Source organism: Kwoniella dendrophila, chromosome 8 (assembly GCF_036810415.1).
Source record: "Kwoniella dendrophila CBS 6074 chromosome 8, complete sequence".
Classification (NCBI taxonomy): Eukaryota; Fungi; Basidiomycota; class Tremellomycetes; order Tremellales; family Cryptococcaceae; genus Kwoniella; species Kwoniella dendrophila.
The window spans coordinates 662364-679780 of NC_089483.1; the positions used below are offsets into that span (position 1 = coordinate 662364).

Below are 17417 nucleotides of genomic sequence, written 5' to 3' on the forward strand. Positions count from 1 at the left end.
CACAAAAACACCCTTTCTGCTAATCTACAATTCCCATCTCACAATTCCACCATTCTACACGCAATTCTGCCATTACCAAATTTATTATTTTCTTTCTCACTTTTCTCATAGCTCCATCAATCGTCACTCTTTGAAAACTTACCAGATATTGCTCCAATCACACTAGATCTGAGATCTAGATCTTTTTTTTCTATTCACTATTATTCCTTATCCTAGTTGAAGAATCTTACGTTCTTTCCCAAAAATACACCTCAACATGTCTCATCCAGCTTCACGTCGAGTGTTTCGACGTGATCAATCCGCCTCAAATACAGCTTCAAGTTCGTCAACTCCCTTCCACATCTCAGATACGTGAGTCAAAGTTTTTTCTCTTCATGACTATATAGGATTCTAATCTGATTCATCGTGATGATCACAGATCCCCTTTATTCTCCTATGGCCCAGTAGGTGGATCAAGCAGTACATCACTATGGACAGCAGGTTACGCCAAATCATCTGATGGATATGATGAGACTCTTCATCTCACTACTGCTTCAAATTCAAAAATCGCTTTCAACGTTACTGGTAAGTACAATTTCAGATCATGACAATTCATATATTACACTATCCTTTGGACAGAGGGAAATGTTCTAGTAATATCCAAGAACCACCCTGGCTGTCCGAGCGGGATTAGGCTGACGCACCGATTTTAGCATCATCATTATCCTTCTTAGTACCCTCTTACAATGGTTGTCAAGCAACAGTGTCGATAAATTCTTCATCACCTATACCAGCATGTCCAACTTCTTCATCTTCTTCATCCGACATCAGTCCCTTCACAGTATACAACCTACCTTTAGGTATACATAACGTCCAATGGAATGCCGGTACAATACAAAATGGAGAACAAGTGATGTTTTGGGGAATAGATGGTACAAGACCGATAGAAAGAAGTGGTTATCAGAATGCAACAATAGATGATTCATTCAAACCTAAAGACAATACAAATGTTGGATTGAAATATGAAGGTGATTGGACACACCTCAATCCGACTACTCGTTCAGATGCTCTCAGTGAATCTGGAAGATTAGATGGTGATTTCAATAAAACTCTAGCTATCACTCAGAGTAAAGGTAGTGCTGTGACTTTTTCTGGATCAGGTACAGCTGTTTATATCTACGGAACTGTTGGACCGGATTATGGCTTTGCTTCTGTATCGCTCAATGGTCAATTGGTAGCGCCTTCCCTCAATCTCACTGTGAGTGATCTATGTTCTACTTTGTATTCTATGACCAACATTTCAGATGATTACTGATTTTCATATTCACACATAGTCACCCTGGCAGATGCCTTACGAGCTACTATGGTTTCAGACCGGATTGGACACTTCTCAAGCTAATCAAGTGGTTATGACTAATTTAGGAAACAGGAAGATGGCCCTGGACTTTGTTGTTATTACTACCGATCAAGACACTTTATCTCATCTGTAAGTGGTGATACTGCCTCGTTGTCAACTTGTAACGAAAAATCTAACCTTTTATCTCCCCGCGTATAGGGCTATTGGCGGATCTGAAAGCTTCATGTCTAGTCTAAAAGGCAAACTAATCATCGGGCTTGCCATACCCTTTTCAGTGGTATTTTTCCTTGCATTACTTGCTGTTTACTTATGTGGCAGAAGACATCATGTACGACAAAGAAGAAATAGGGGAGAATCGTCAGCTACATTACGACCTTCACCATCAGTTGGCGGTTCAGTAAATCCTATAGTGGAGAAAGGTTTAGCTAGAGACAACACAACGTCCAATCGATCGGTTGAATCCCTTGATGATGCTGATGTTTTCGTTTCATACGACGAAGCATTACAACAAAGAATGAGTGAAAGATGGAGATCACCTATAAGTCCAAGTAACTCGAATGGTACTTTAAGAACGCCAAGAACGCCTGAAACTGCCTCTATCATCAGTGCTATTACTAGCAACCATACAGGTAACTCCAACATGCATGGAACGGGAGGAGCAGGAGCAGGTATGACAGGTGGTTTAGCGAGTGTACCTGAAGATATGATTTCATCACCTGAAAGAATTAGATCTTTATTAGGTTCACAATATTCAGTTACAAATCCACCTGATTCAAGACGTGGTACAGCTTTACCTGCATATACACCTGAAGGCACATACGTTACTCAATTTTCGCCACCAAGAGGTACTTCAACAACAAATGGTCATTCTCCTACAGGTGCTTATGAAACGTTGACTGGTACTGGATTATCAAATACAAACGAAACTGAATATCCTACTGAAGTTTTGACAAATCCACCTGCTTCTACTTCTTCACCTACAAACTTGTATAACGCTACGACTACTGCAACACCTACAAATAGGTTTCCCACAGCCGCCGAAGAGAAAGCAGCTCAATTAGCTATATTCAAAGGATTTGAATCTTCATCCACCAATCCGGATCTTTCACTCAATCTCAATTCTACCCCACCACGAACCCAGAATACACATTCGAGATCTGGTTCTGTAACTTTAGGAATGGCAGATGCATCGTTATCTCCACCTAGGAACATTAATCCGGATGAAGATGAGAATCCTATGCATTTGAATAGGATATCAAATACTCCAAGTGACATATTATCTATATTCGGTACAGCACCAGGATCCGAAGCTAGATTATCTACTTTAACAGATTGGACGGCTACAGCAGCCAATACACCAATAAATTCTAATTTCAACTTCCGATCTGGATCAAGAGCTGGATATAGACCTGACTCAGGGTTAGGTCATTATCCTTTACCACCATTACCAATTGATAAATTAACTCAACCTTTAAATCTCCATTCAACAAGATCAAATTCATCTAATAACAATAATGCAGGAAACAATATTCCATTACCTTCTTTATCAACATCGAATAAACAACCAATTAGACCAAAAGTAGATATGACATTCCTTAATCAAGATCGACTTGCTTCTACTAGTCATTCAAGACCAAATAATAATAAATCTTCAATATCAAAACATCCTTTCTTAATCTCACCTGCACCTATTCCATATACAAACCCATATTCTTCTACGAGCCGATCGAATAATAATTTACCTCCATCTTCATATATCAATACACCAATAACACCACATGCACAAGCTATAAATGAAGAAGAAGATGGAAGTGGCAGACCACAAAAACAACATCATAGAAATCAATCTACTGCATCTGCTTGGACAGTTGGGTCGGCTGCTAGGCCAGATTCAGCTATTATACCATTTGAAAATTTCTTTAGTGGTTTACAGAATTCGTCTACTCCGACTAGGCAAGAAGGGCAATAAAGGAATATGACAAAATAAATGTAGCGGCGAGGTAGTGTGAAGCAAGGGAATATATCATTATGAGCAAAAGAAATATAGCAGGAGACCAACTGGATGGGATGCTTTAAAGTAAAGTTCATTACAATGTAAACGATATAATAATTATAATACCAGGCAAAGAGATCGAGTTCAATTCTCTACATCTGCCAACATATATATCTCTACATAGATTGATTTAGCTATATAACTACACTCATTTTGATGCAATAATCTACCTAGAGACTGTCCGTCGAAAAAAATACACAGGAAGCAGGATGATTACTTTGCGTTACGTGTGAAAGTTACTCCATGGTCATAACATCCTTAGGATGAATCGAAGCTGGATACCTAAATGTAGAGATTTCCCGTCACCTGATCATTCTGTTTCATGTACCTCCTCTCTTTTGTTCTTTTATTTTCAAACCGATGACAAAAGGATTGTTTATGATCCTGGCTATCCTCTTTCTCCAGTGAGATTTTTTTTGGTTAGTGGAAAACATTATATGCATCACGTTTTCTCATTGTTGTATGAGTAGGTAGCTAATGCTTGAAGCTATCGCTTCGTACTCCTTCCTTACCGATTCGTTGCAATAAAATTTTTCACGAATCGATAAAATCAGAACCTGAAGCGATCCGAACCGAGATTTTGCCAACACGTACACACTCCTTTGGTGGCGAATGCCCAAGAAAACCCAGTCTATAGTCGTAATCAAGAATTGATCATGTTATGCGTAATCTTCATAGTCAAGTACGCGGTGATGAATAAGTTAGTACAAGTAACAAATCCGTGCATTATATATTCTGACAATTCGAATTAGTCTTTGATCTTTGTTTCATCCTCCTCATTTGTCGTGTTGCCTTCTTCTGGATATATGACTTATCGATATCAGCTTTTCAAGACTGATTTACACATGGGATCATTATGTTACCCATAACTACAAAAGAACAATTACCGGCCGATTGGCGAACTGCTGAAGTTCTACCACCAGGGGTTGAATTTTTAGAATTAGAATATGCGCAACCTGGATTCAGTGGCGGATATCAAGAAATTGATACCTTCAACCTATATATGTCCCCAGAATTAGAATCAACACGTATTGGCTATTCGAGCCAAGATTTTCATAGAAAAGCATTTACTAGAATCGTTCCTCCATATACACCCTACAGAAGGTTACCTTCCGAGAATGATTCTTCGACTTCTGCTCCATCTCCTGTGACATCGACACCAACGTACGATTCTTCACCTCCCTCGTCCACAGACAGTAACGAATTAGTAATGGCAGAAGATAATGTATTCGACGAAGAATTCGGAATTATAAACCATTCTGACATTGCGACAACTCAGGATGAAACAGAAACCGAAACAATCGAAGATCTCGATTCTCCACCTCTCATTGATAAGTACTCCAAATTAGAAGATCCTCACCTTTACCTTCGGACCCACATAGATCCTGAATGGGAAGCGCCCGCTTTCAGAGAATGGGTTAAACCAACCAAACGAGTTTCATCGATTCTTACCGCTGAAGAAGATAATTCCAAGATAATGTTTTTGCGGATCGACATGAAAATATGTAATGGCAGTACATGGGATATATTTAGAGGCGATATGAGATTATGCGATGGTATAGGGACTCTTCAACCAATAGTTCTAAAGTTGACCAAACTCACTTCGTTCAAAGAATCATCACCTGACATCGTCCTTGGAGAGGATGTACAGCCTATTCGAGATATAGCAATCGATAGGATCATAAACGAAGACTTAACCTTGCGAGAAAATCTCAGCACACTTCAAGGAGATTTAGTACCTTTCTATTATGGTTTATTTGTATGGCATGGTATAGATGATGATGATGATGATGAGAATTGGATAATTGCAATGATCATGGAGGATGTTGGAAATCCAGTATATCACATGATGTCGTTCTATCCCATTGATATCAGGTATGTTTGTTGTATATCAGACTAATTCTAGCTATCACGTCATTTTACAGGAGCTGATCCTAACCTCAGAAAAGCTATATTCGATGCTTTGTATAGAGTGTTGGAGGATGGAAACATCACTCATGGCGACATGAACCCAAGACATATACTTGATAGAGATTTCAAACATAGGAGGGATTTGCACTGCAAAGAGAAGTTTGTACTCATTGATTTCAAACTTGCGACTAGTTTAGAATTTAAGTCGATGACCGAAAGGCAAACTGTAAGAGAAAAGGCTATTAAAATTTTACTTTGGCAATTAGATTTGAAAGAGAAGTAAGTACCCTGTAGCGAGGTTTGAAACAATTCAGGTTGAGCTGAATATTCGTTTTTTGGCCCCAGTGATTCGAAAGATTTGGTATCTAAATCCGGTTACGAAAGAAGTGATCGGCGAGTCCTCAATTCGCATTAACAGAGATTAATTTTAGGATAGGTGATCCGAGCACTCCAGTTCTTGCCATGTATACTTGAGAATACTGCTTGCTTCGCTATCTGCCTCGTTCTTTAGCACGTTGGACTATGCCCTGATAGGTCAAGCAAACTAAAGTACACGCTTCATAACGACAAAGTGAAAATCAGGAAATATGTATACGAGCTTGACATTTTATTCTTAACCCACTCGTACTTTTTTACCTCTTTTTGTCATGTTTTATCTGGTTTTATCTGACCGAGGAAGGCAATTCACCAATAGTCACAGACCGACTCATTTCTTCGATCACATGTTGCATTATTCGATAAGCATCTGAACCAATTTGAACGACTCAGGTATACTTCATCAAGAAATGGTGGTTATAGATCAATATTTCATTTAACCGCTGTTTTCTTACGATCAACGTTTGAACATCGCATCGCATAAACGGCTAAATTGCATGCGACTGTTTTATGCCGGCAATCTCCTACGTTCTATCCTGTTTCAAATCTATTTTGAAACTCTTCTTATGCTGCTTTCATCTTACTATTTTCTTTACTTTCGACAACAATGTGACACGAGAACAGGCCCTGGCAAAGTATCATCACATCACCTCGCAATGGACTCCACGCACAGCCCTATCTCTTCTCCTTGCCCTAAAGCTCTCCCAATCAACGCTGCAACGCAAGTCTTCCAGAATACATTCCTTCGCCCTTTGATCTTTAATCAATTAGATCGACAATCTCTTATAGTAGAATTAGAGTATCACAATCGTTACTCATTGGGGGAATAGAGAAGCTATACAAGAAGTATGAGTATCAGAACTATAAAACGTTAATTAAGCGGTGTTGCTCCGCGGTGAGTCATTTTGTTGTCTGTAAGGGACGATCAACTGCAATGCACTACAGGATCATTATGCTGATTTCGGTCGTAATGTCAAGTTCAGGAAAGACTACAGCTGTACTTAGGAGCAGTACATACTGTAGATTTATCACACCTTACACGAACTATACAAATCACTTATTGGGGTGAATTGCTTGACCCTTTTCCCAATGCAAAAGTTATTAGAAGATATAATGAATTTGTTTCCCGCGAATATCATCCATGCGACAGTTCATCAGAAGCCAAATTCACATACACATACTCGTATCCACATGCTGAAAGACTATTCCTATCACCTTCTGAACAAAAGCATCCGCTTAGTCCAGCTGGAATACCTTGTGATTGGAAGCAATTTAGAAGAGTTACGTTGAATGCGTATCATAGCGATTTCGAAAAACAAGGTGAAGAAAATCCAGGAGAACGATGGAACAGTGCAATCATCAATAGGATGCAGTACCCTGATGGTGAAGAACTGGAAGGGATATCTGCAGATTTCCCCATTCCAAATAGAATAGTATTAGATACGTTGAGAAAATTGGATCAAAAGGGATTATGCAAAGTGAAGCAACTACACCTAAATTCGTCCGATCAAGATTTATTCGAATTACTAAGCTTCTTATCATCAACGTTGACTACTCTCGATACCCATGATTTAGATCAGAACAGCTGCAATATCGATCTTCAAGATTTATTTATAAAGATACCTTGAGAAAGCTCAGACATCTTAGCAGTGTAAAGATTAGTGTGAATAGAATGATAAACTATGATGGCGAACTAGATGATGAACCTGAAAAATACTTCAATCTAGACAATTTTGCTACGCCATTCGGATTGGGAGTAACCCACTCATTTAGTGATTTTGCTTTACAATTGGTATATCCTAGCGGACAAATCGGCAATTAACTCATAAAACAGCTCACCCTAGACTTGGAGGCAATGCCGTTTTTAGCTAAATCAATGGTATCTCTATTAGGTTTCGAGATCGTACCTGATATATCGATTTCATCTAGTCCAAGTAATTCTCTATATTATACGGTAGCTGTTAGTGCGTTTTCAAAGAGGATGGATGATAGATCAAAAGATGAAATCGATAAGCTCAGGAAAAATGCCGAGACTATACGTACATAGTTCTTCGTATCACTCTTCTTCACAACCAGCTCTTTGATGCATGCAACTCTTTACCTCACATTGGTATCTCGTTGTTCGGGTTCTATTTGATATTTTATGCATGCAGAAAGATTGTTATACTACTAGTAGATTGTGCACATAAACAAGGAAGCTTAAGGCATGTGCCACATTGCGGTAAACGCCGCTGGATGATGATCAAGTTGCAAGTTATAGCTCCGCGTTGTGAGAACGTGAATATAATCACTGCACATTAATATAGCACCTGAAATCATCTTTCGACATTATCTTTAATCAAACATTAAATCACAAAACATATCATATATATAACCTACAGCATCGCATCAACACGCTATATATCCTCAAACTCAACTGAAGTACCGCGCTCCGAATAACTAGAAGTGATTATATCTCTTACAACCAATCTTAGCATCATCTCCTTCCTATCCTTTGAGCTATCTATACTTCAGTACAGTACACCTCCTTAGGTAGATAGCTCATCATGTACGCCCCTCACGCGCCACCTCACTTCCAAAGTCATTTGCAGCATCGACCACCTACAGCACCACCTACACCGGACTCTGACGCACCTTCATGGGGATCATCAATTCCTCCTCCTCCTCCACCCGGTGTGAATGTTTTATCCCAAGGAGGATCATCATCTAATGGACCTGGATTAGGTGGTTTAGGCGGTTTCTTAAATACTCAAAACCTCTTACCGCCTAATGGAGGTGGTGGAGGATTAGGTGGATTCATGTATAATGATCAACGTAGATCTCAATATGGTTATTCACCTGTGGGAGGTAATTCACCTATTGATGGACCAAATTTAAATCCAAATAACAACAATCGTGGAAGTAGAGATTCAAACGATAATAGGGGTATGGCAGGTGGACATCAATCACAATTATCTCTGAGCGGTAATTTAGGTCAACAACAATCGACGACACCAATACCTTTACCTGGACAACCTGGTGTTGGTGTTGGAGGACCATTATTACCACAAAATTTAGCACAACATTTAAATAATCCACCTGCACCAACTCCAAATAATCAAAATTCAAACTTATCTGGAGGAGGTCAAGGTCAAAATCGGAACCAATCAAATTCAAATTCAGGTAATGGAAATGGAAATGGCGGTGTAGGCGCTGGAAAGGTACTGTTAATGCCAAATGGCGGTCCACCGCCTGCAGGTTCAGACGAAGAAAAGATATATATTTTAATAACGGAATTATTAGAACCTGAAACTAGAGAAGGTGCTTTATTAGAATTGAGTAAGAAAAGAGAATTATATGAAGATTTGGCCCTTGTACTTTGGGGAGGATATGGTGAGTTTCCAGATTAGCCATTCTATTGCACGACAGCTTTATAGGGTTATGAGAGATAGAACATGGAGAACGATAAAAGGATTGCAGAAGCTTTAGTATATTCGACAAATCACATCGGACTAAAAATTATCAACGGGAGGGATCGTAGAAACAGTAATCCGGAGCGATGTCGAATAAACATAGTATCTCACAGATAATGCAAGATGCGGCACATGAAGATCGAGAGGGTTGACTAATTCACCTACATTTGTCATCATAGGTATCATGTCATCGCTTCTCCTCGAAATTGTAGCAGTATATCCAGCTCTATCACCACCTTCACTCACTGCTCACGCATCCAATCGAGTCTGTAATGCTCTAGCCTTATTGCAATGCGTTGCAAGTCATTCTGAAACAAGGTCTTTATTCCTTAATGGTGAGTATTACTATTGGTCGCCTGCTTACCACTCTTGCCATAATGATGCGGGATGGCTAATCAATATGTCCCATCACAGCTCACATCCCCCTCTTCCTATATCCCTTCCTCAACACAACGAGTAAGACTAGACCTTTCGAATATCTAAGATTGACTTCTTTGGGTGTTATCGGTGCTTTGGTCAAAGTGAGTCTTTCGGAAATCACATTAATTCGTTTGAGATTCTCCTTATACTGATGTTATCCTCTTTCAGCAAAACGATAACTCCGACGTAATCAACTTCCTTTTATCAACAGAAATAATACCTCTATGTCTCAGAATCATGGAAACCGGTTCAGAATTGAGCAAAACAGTAGCAATCTTTATCGTACAGAAAATTTTAGCAGATGATTTAGGTTTACAGTATATATGTCAAACTTATGAAAGATTTTATGCTGTTGGAGCTGTATTATCAAATATGGTAGATGCTTTAGTAGAATCACAAGCTGTTAGATTATTAAAACATGTTGTTAGATGTTACCTTAGAATGAGTGATAATCCGAGGTAAGTAGATTGTCTTGGTATACCTATCCCCATGCCCCATCGCCTCTCCCTTCGTTTCCCCTTGATCGAGTCTGTTACATCGCTTCCATTGGGTAATCATACTTGCCCTTGGAATCGAAAGGGACTATAAATACTCTGAAACGACAATGCTGATAGATGACTGTTTACTTTCGCAGAGCAAGAGAAGCATTAAGAGCATGTTTACCTAAAGCATTACAAGATAACACATTTACACCTCTATTAAAAGGAGATATGGTCACCAAACGATGTTTGACAACGTTGTTAATGAATCTCAATGACAGATCAGAAGGGTAAAATCACACTTGGAAGATCTCAGTGCAGTACCACGAGGAGATGGAAGAAGAATTAAGCAAGCACAGCGGGAAAAGACATTATCCAACCTTTTGAAAAATTATATTAACGAATCAACGCATCCATTCATCTAGACACTTGCGTCACAACACAATATCTGGGAAATATCACACATTTGCATTATACCCCTTCAATACTCAATCATTATTTACCATTACCAATTAGTTTGAACACTTTCATTCGAATCGAAATTCCAGCATCTTGACAAAGTTACCTTGTTTTCCCCGATCTCAGTTCTTGTTTCTTCAGCAACTTTCGTTCTCACCTCAATTATTATTCTCTTGTATTTGTTGTTCAATAGTCAATCTCATTCCTTTCCCTAATATACATATCAAGATATTCTATTAAATTCGTCGATAGAGCTTAATCCTACCGAAAAGGATTCATTAGACTTAAATTTAATTTTTTCATCACTTGACTTAATCGTTAATGAAAAATAGATAGGGATTTAGTGGCCCATAACCCAGTAGAGCATTCTATCCAGTAACAGTGGATCATATTACGTCTTCGAGTGGACCTATAGATCAAGGTCAATAACTATATATATATCTCTTTTAGTATCATTTTTTAAGCAACATTCCTGCTTATTTATATGTATTCATGTATCATCGATGTCCACACTTATTCTGCCAGCCTATACATAGGAACAATAAGTAACGATGTCTACGGTAATCTCGAAATCAGGTAATATAATTGTTCTGCTGATACTATTGATGGAACCTACTCGGTTCAAGTTACTTGGATGCATACAAAATACATTTTCATATATTTATATCACACCAATGGAGAATATACTGGACCTGTCAAGGTAAATGCTATATCTTGCCGAGCAGTAGCATCCTAATTTTTCGTTTTCTTCAAAAAAGGTTTCGCCTTTTCCAATGCCTGGTCTGATATCATCATGCCTTCATTGGGGGACATGAAACCTTTAGCTATGGCGCAGGATGTTTTGTAAATCTTGTTCAAATAGAGATATACTGCTAGTTGTCTATATCTATCCCTAGGGTAAAAGTCAAATTCGATGGGATCACCATCAGGAAAGTAGTGAGAATCAGTTGGAACCTTGACTATCGCCAAGTTACGTCCCAACTTCCTTGCGAAAATCTCCCACACTTTCCGCTCATGTCGAAGGTGGTCCACGGTGACATGAACTGTAGTTGACATGAATTTCATCACCAACGAGGGCATATTTGACATATTTTCTAGTTGTATTTCAGGGATACCTTCTAATGACTCGAGTTCTAACTTTGCAGCTTTGGAATCTAATTTGAGGAATTTTCGTTGACATCTAATTGAGATGTACCTGATATGCCGAAAAAATAACCATGGTATTTTGCGTAACACGTCTTGAAGGGTGAAAAGGGATCTTTTACGATAGAGTCGTAATTCTAAGTTTCGCAGTGTAGGTGCCATGAAAGACAGCAAATCGGTGAGATACTCATCGGTATAAGTAAGGAGAAGATGTTTAGGCGTACAAGTACCATGCGACTTCATTTTATCGAAGATTTCTAAAATGCTTTTATTGGAAATGTTTCGATAAATGGAGAAGCCTTCGAATCTCCCATTAATATGCTTGAAATTGATTGACCTCTTTAATATAGCCTTTTCTACCTTTCCCCAAGGTAATGGCGTCTCGTGGTTCCATGATGAGTAAATCCAGCCAAGAGAGAGATCATATAGGATTTTTAGACGTATGCCATAGTAGCTCTGATTATCGTGGAGATCTTCAACATTGAGTTGGTCGGCCAATCGGAAAGTCTCTTTCAACGTCCATTGATATGTGAAGACTTGGTTTCCCTGGTCGACATGTAGGTGAAGGGATGATTCTCGTTCGGGAAATCTGATCATTTGTAAATTAGGGTAATCTTGAAATATCGATTTTAGGTCGACCGGATCCTTGATAAATCGTCCTTGAGAATCCATCGCTGAGCCTTCGGTTTCCCGATATCCGGGATACTCGATGATCCTGATAGCTGAACGATATATCTTGCGACGGTCCTATAAAAACGTCAACTCAGTAAGTTTTGTTTAGTTCAACAGCTTAGTCTAGTGCTATTTACCTCGTTTGTAACGTTAGAATTCAAGAAGACTTCTAAGCCATGGTAATCGACCGTACGACATATGATTCGAGCAGCTGAGATTCAAAAGGTTCGGTTGACTAAGCTCGACATCAATAGATCTGGCTCGTCGAGGTACTGGAAAATCATATCACGAAGGTGATCGATGTACAATGCTGAGTAACATGCCGAGGGTTGATTAAATCTGCTTAATATGTATCGTCAGCCTTAGTGCCTGCATCGCCCTTGACAGAACATCTTGTCGCTCACCTAGGTATCGTCCTCAAATCCATCATGATTGCGGACAGGAAACTGAATTGAAGAACTTCTTGATATATATCTAGCTGTAGGTAAAGGGACTTAATTAATTTAAAATGTTACAATACTGACTTGATAATGTAAGGTGAAAATAATATAAAGAAGGAGGATTAAAAGTTGGCAACCGGTAGATGTATTCACTCTGTTTGTATATTTACATACAATATCAAATCAGTCACGTCACAATCAACCAGGTGAGTGGACTTAACATAAAGTCTCAAACCTTAATTTCAATAGATTTGGTTGACTGTTACTCACGTCATGTCAATCATGACGAACAACATACCAAATATAATGATGAATCCACTCTAATTAGAAAAAACTAGTATCTTTCTTCGCAGCAGTCCTCTGTACCTTAAAAATTCTCGTTTGGCAATTTGAAGCCGTAGTAGTCAGAGAATTTTGTTGGTACCTTTAAACTATATCTACATGATTTACTTTGATACATATTAAATATATATTTCTACATTATGGCGACGAAAAATCGCCAAGCACCAACGGACTACTGTACCCCTCGGGCTGAAACTATGTGCTAACGAGATATCATTCAACTTTGTTTGAGAGAAGGTTTGGCTGTGTTCAATGCCTCGTCCATCATACTTTCTCCAGTGGCAAGAGATAACGAACCTTTAGCTATAGCGCAAGATATTTGATAAGTCTTGTTCAAAAAGGTATACACCGCTTTTTGTCTGATTCGATCTCTAGCTTCAAAGTCGATTTGGATCGATCCAGTATAACGGGGAGAATCACAAGGGTCTGAGAATTTGAGTGTGGCTAGACTTCGTCCTAATTTCCTTGCAATGATATTCCAGACTTTTCGTTCATGGCGGAGGTGATCAACGGTGATGTGAGCAGTAGTAGACTTGAACCTTATTTCTAAAGAGTTGTCGAAGTCGAATGTCAGGGATGCCTTCCAGCAATTTCAGCTCAGCATCGGCGTTCTTCGAGCCTAATTTGTAGAACTGGCGTTGACAGTAGACCAAGACAGTTTTGATATTGCGAAACCCTGACCATGGTATCTTGCATAAAACGTCTTGAAGAGTAAACAGCGAGCAAGAAGACTGCCTGTGGTCAAATTCCAGCCTCAACTCTTCAAGTCTAGGTGCCATTAGATGAAGCAGGCTCGCAAGATTTTCATCATTGTAGCTAAGCATAAGATTTCTCGGAGTGGGGGAACCTTGAGACTTCATGTCCTTTATGATTCGCGTGATGGTCTTGTTGGGTATGGGTTGGTGGATAGAAAGTCTGTCGAATTCTCCGTGTATCTCTTTCAGCTTGCTTGACCTCTTTAATACAACGTTCCTCAATTTCGCTGACGGAAGTATCTCGTTATAGTGCCTGAAGAGATAACCACCAAGGGACAAATCATATAAGACGGTTAACGACATACCATAAAGGTTTCGATTTTCCTCAAGACGATTAATTGTAAGATCAGTAGCGCGCCGAAGATCCTCCTTGCACGCCCACCGATATTTGAAGACTTGCTTCCCTTGTTCTGAATGGCGACTGAGGGATGATGTTGTACGATTATGTTGGTAAATTTCGATCGTTCGCAAATTAGGGTATTCTTGAAACATCGATTTTAGGAGGATCGGATCCTTGATGAATCGTCCTTCCAGATTCATCTCGTTGTTGCTGTAACGATAAGGATGTATTCTGATTGTCCGGATAGCTTCGCGGTACATTCTTTGACGGTCCTGAATATAACACTCGTCAGCCCTAAAATCGCAATTTAACGACTCAGTCTCGGACTACTCATACTCACTTGACACACAACCGTTGAGGCCAAAAAGTGTTCTAAGCCGGAATCCTCGACCGTATGAAATCTAATCTTAGTAGCTGATCTGAAAAAGGCTGAATTAACTAAGCTCAACTTCTTAACGTCTCGTCTGTCGAGATGTTGGAGAATCATATCGCAAAGGTGGTCGATGTACAATACTGATTGACATGCAGAAGTTTGGTTATTTCTGCGGTATAACGTCAGCGTTCAATATCCCTGATTTGCTGTGGACGATAAACAACGTTACTCACCCTAACATTGCATTGATCTTGGTCTTGATTGGTAAAAGACAGGTGGGATATCGAGGAGAATTGGCAGATTTCTGGTGGGTATTTCCATCTGTAGGTGAAGACATAAAAATGCTGTGAACGATTATTTATGGCTAAATTGATGATGATAGGAAGAGGAATAAAGAGGATACAATAGAGGAGAAATGGTATCATTAATAATTGAAAGGTAAGGCATTCCCCATGTACACACAATGTGCGGTAGTATTTCCCAATTCTACGCTTGGATCAACAAGGTGAGTGGACTCGACATAATCTCAAACCTTAATTTCAATAAACTTGCTAACTATCACTTACGTCATGTCAATCAAAAGGAACAACATGAAAATTGATCAACCCACTTTGGCCCATCATGCCCATGTTACAAGCTGGAAGAAGAACTAGTCACTTTAGGTGTTATGCATATCTTGCACACTCACAGTACAATATTCTAATAGACAATCAGACCAAGTCATTCCACATCTTCCACAGTTGAGATATGGAACTATCTGACCATGTCATGTGGCACCATTAGCTGACGCTTTGTCAAGTCTCCTCCATTCTCGTTCAAAAGCCTTATCTAATTTTCGACTGTATTCTTCATTTTTGTGTAGAATACCTCCTGCTTTATCGCTATATGAAGATATTGTAGGTCTACACACATGGATCACGATAGATCCCCAAAATATGAGAAAGGAGTGAAGGTATGTTGCTATTTTGCGTATCAGGTTGAAGTATGACGAGATTTGATCATCGTGACTCATGGGATGATTGACTGGGAAAATCAACTGAGATTCAACATTTCTAAGACCATCGGTTGTTGCATCCACATTATCCTGAGTGAAGGGATTTGGAGGTTCTAAGTGTATATCTTGAAAATCCTCAAAAGGCGGTAATTTACAGGAAATTTTCAGTCCGTCTAACTTGGGAAGGGTGTTCCAACGAACTTGAGTGATAAGGTCTATTATTGATATATATGTTGAGGCGTATGACCTTGACGAGATTGTTAGATGTTTCAAGGTTTCAGGTAAAACATTTAGGTGATTGATAATTTCATCGTCGTACTGAATAATTGATAAAGACGTCAAAGCTAGATACCCATATCTGTACAGGTCTTCTAGAGTATTACGGATTATATAAGTTGGTAACGGCATTTGGATATCTAGAAATTTCAGTCTTCCTTCTAAAGCTTTTACTCTGATAGAAACCGAATCTTGAAATACTCTTGATCTCTCATTTATATCTGTAATATCGGTGATGCTACTAATGGTGATATCCAAATTAGGTCTCAATATCCATTTTTTAGGTAAAGCGATGGATTGGAATAATCTTGGATGACGTTCACCCAAATTAATAGTGTAACTTCGTCCATATTCGAATATAAATATCTCTTTATCGTGTTCTGTTGATCTATGAAGTGAATATTTTCCTCTAGAAATACTTGGCAAATTAGGTAAATCCTTCAAGATTTCTTCCCATTGGGCATGTTTCGAAGGTAATCTTCCTTCCCATGAAAAGCCGTATTCCAATTCACGAACTGCGTTAAAGTAGACATCTCGTCTTTTCTGTGACATGCATAGAGATTTCATCAGCGATTGAGAACCTGCTTCACCCTCAAGGGCTTTCCTCACCTTTGGACAACCCTCTTTGAGCTTTGTATATACATTCATGGATATTGTTTGATATAATGTACTATTCCAAACTATGATTTCGAAATAAAATCGATTCACTTGTAACAACTTCAATACATCTTTCTTCTCCAAGTGGGAAAGAATATCATCTCGTAGATGATCGATGTACCAAACTAATTCAGCTTGATGAGTTTGAGGTGCCGCTGTACTTGTGGATGGTGCTGTTGACGAAGCATCTGCCATATGGATATCAAGATGGTTACTGCTTTGTCGGATTCGTGATTAGCAATCCATCACCGTATATTATAGTGTTATACAGTGATACAATGAGACTTACACAGTGTAAGGATTATTTTGTAACAACTGGCAGATCTCTCGCTGTTCCTCTGACCAAGTCTCTGAGGATGATTCTCTCGACGAGCTGGACATGATCGATAAATTCGTAAGATAGGTGGTGTTTCGCTAGAATGTAAAGATGTAAGGAGGATCAATGTATCAGAAAGATATCGCTTTTAACAAGAAGTAGGATGGCTATCAAAAAGGAAAGCGAAAGAACGGAAAGTTGAAAGTTGGGAAAGGTAAATGGTTTAGCTTGTCAAACAATTCAAGTGTGTGAGGAGATGAAGCCATATGCGCTCAAGGAAGGACCAAGCGTTTCTATCTGGATGCGTCTCAAATAATTATTGGTCAGCCTGATATCCCATGGTCTGATACCTCTAATGTGTCAAAATGAATGATTGTCGTGCTTGGTCATAAATATTCATGATTGACTATCTAAGTTACATCTAAGTATATATACAATTGTTTAATGTCGATGCTGGAAGAGAAATATTGAATGTAATTTGGCTGTCATTTGAGGTCTGAAGTGGGCTTGAGGCTTCCCTAATACAGCGCGTACCAGTTCGTCTATGATTTGATGGATCTGATGTCTGGCTGAATTAAGATAAAGATAGGGAGCCGATAACTATATGATAGGATATGATTGTAA

General features: G+C 39.0%; 6 protein-coding genes across 6 annotated transcripts; 4 read left to right on the plus strand and 2 right to left on the minus strand.

Moving 5' to 3' along the window:
- Positions 1-256: 256 nt before the first annotated feature.
- L201_006100 (uncharacterized protein) lies at positions 257-3305 on the plus strand (the record flags this gene model as incomplete). The annotated part of the gene is made up of 5 exons (XM_066221825.1): positions 257-351; positions 419-564; positions 693-1237; positions 1314-1465; positions 1535-3305. 5 exons carry the CDS (start codon positions 257-259, stop codon positions 3303-3305), a joined length of 2709 nt encoding a protein of 902 aa, XP_066077922.1.
- Positions 3306-4245: 940 nt separating this feature from the next.
- L201_006101 (uncharacterized protein) lies at positions 4246-5715 on the plus strand (the record flags this gene model as incomplete). Its single annotated transcript, XM_066221826.1, has 3 exons — positions 4246-5264; positions 5334-5579; positions 5646-5715. 3 exons carry the CDS (start codon positions 4246-4248, stop codon positions 5713-5715), a joined length of 1335 nt encoding a protein of 444 aa, XP_066077923.1.
- A 616-nt stretch (positions 5716-6331) lies between these two features.
- L201_006102 (uncharacterized protein) lies at positions 6332-7303 on the plus strand (the record flags this gene model as incomplete). Its single annotated transcript, XM_066221827.1, has 3 exons — positions 6332-6463; positions 6535-6570; positions 6659-7303. 3 exons carry the CDS (start codon positions 6332-6334, stop codon positions 7301-7303), a joined length of 813 nt encoding a protein of 270 aa, XP_066077924.1.
- Positions 7304-8221: 918 nt separating this feature from the next.
- On the plus strand, positions 8222-10320 carry L201_006103 (cell differentiation protein rcd1; the record flags this gene model as incomplete). Its single annotated transcript, XM_066221828.1, has 5 exons — positions 8222-9047; positions 9307-9462; positions 9542-9648; positions 9716-10005; positions 10182-10320. The coding sequence occupies 5 exons, from the start codon at positions 8222-8224 to the stop codon at positions 10318-10320; spliced, it is 1518 nt and encodes a 505-aa protein (XP_066077925.1).
- Positions 10321-13299: 2979 nt separating this feature from the next.
- Positions 13300-14887, minus strand: L201_006104 (uncharacterized protein; the record flags this gene model as incomplete). The annotated part of the gene is made up of 3 exons (XM_066221829.1): positions 13300-13662; positions 14518-14719; positions 14784-14887. 3 exons carry the CDS (start codon positions 14885-14887, stop codon positions 13300-13302), a joined length of 669 nt encoding a protein of 222 aa, XP_066077926.1.
- A 429-nt stretch (positions 14888-15316) lies between these two features.
- Positions 15317-16858, minus strand: L201_006105 (uncharacterized protein; the record flags this gene model as incomplete). Its single annotated transcript, XM_066221830.1, has 3 exons — positions 15317-16363; positions 16430-16691; positions 16767-16858. The coding sequence occupies 3 exons, from the start codon at positions 16856-16858 to the stop codon at positions 15317-15319; spliced, it is 1401 nt and encodes a 466-aa protein (XP_066077927.1).
- Positions 16859-17417: the final 559 nt, after the last annotated feature.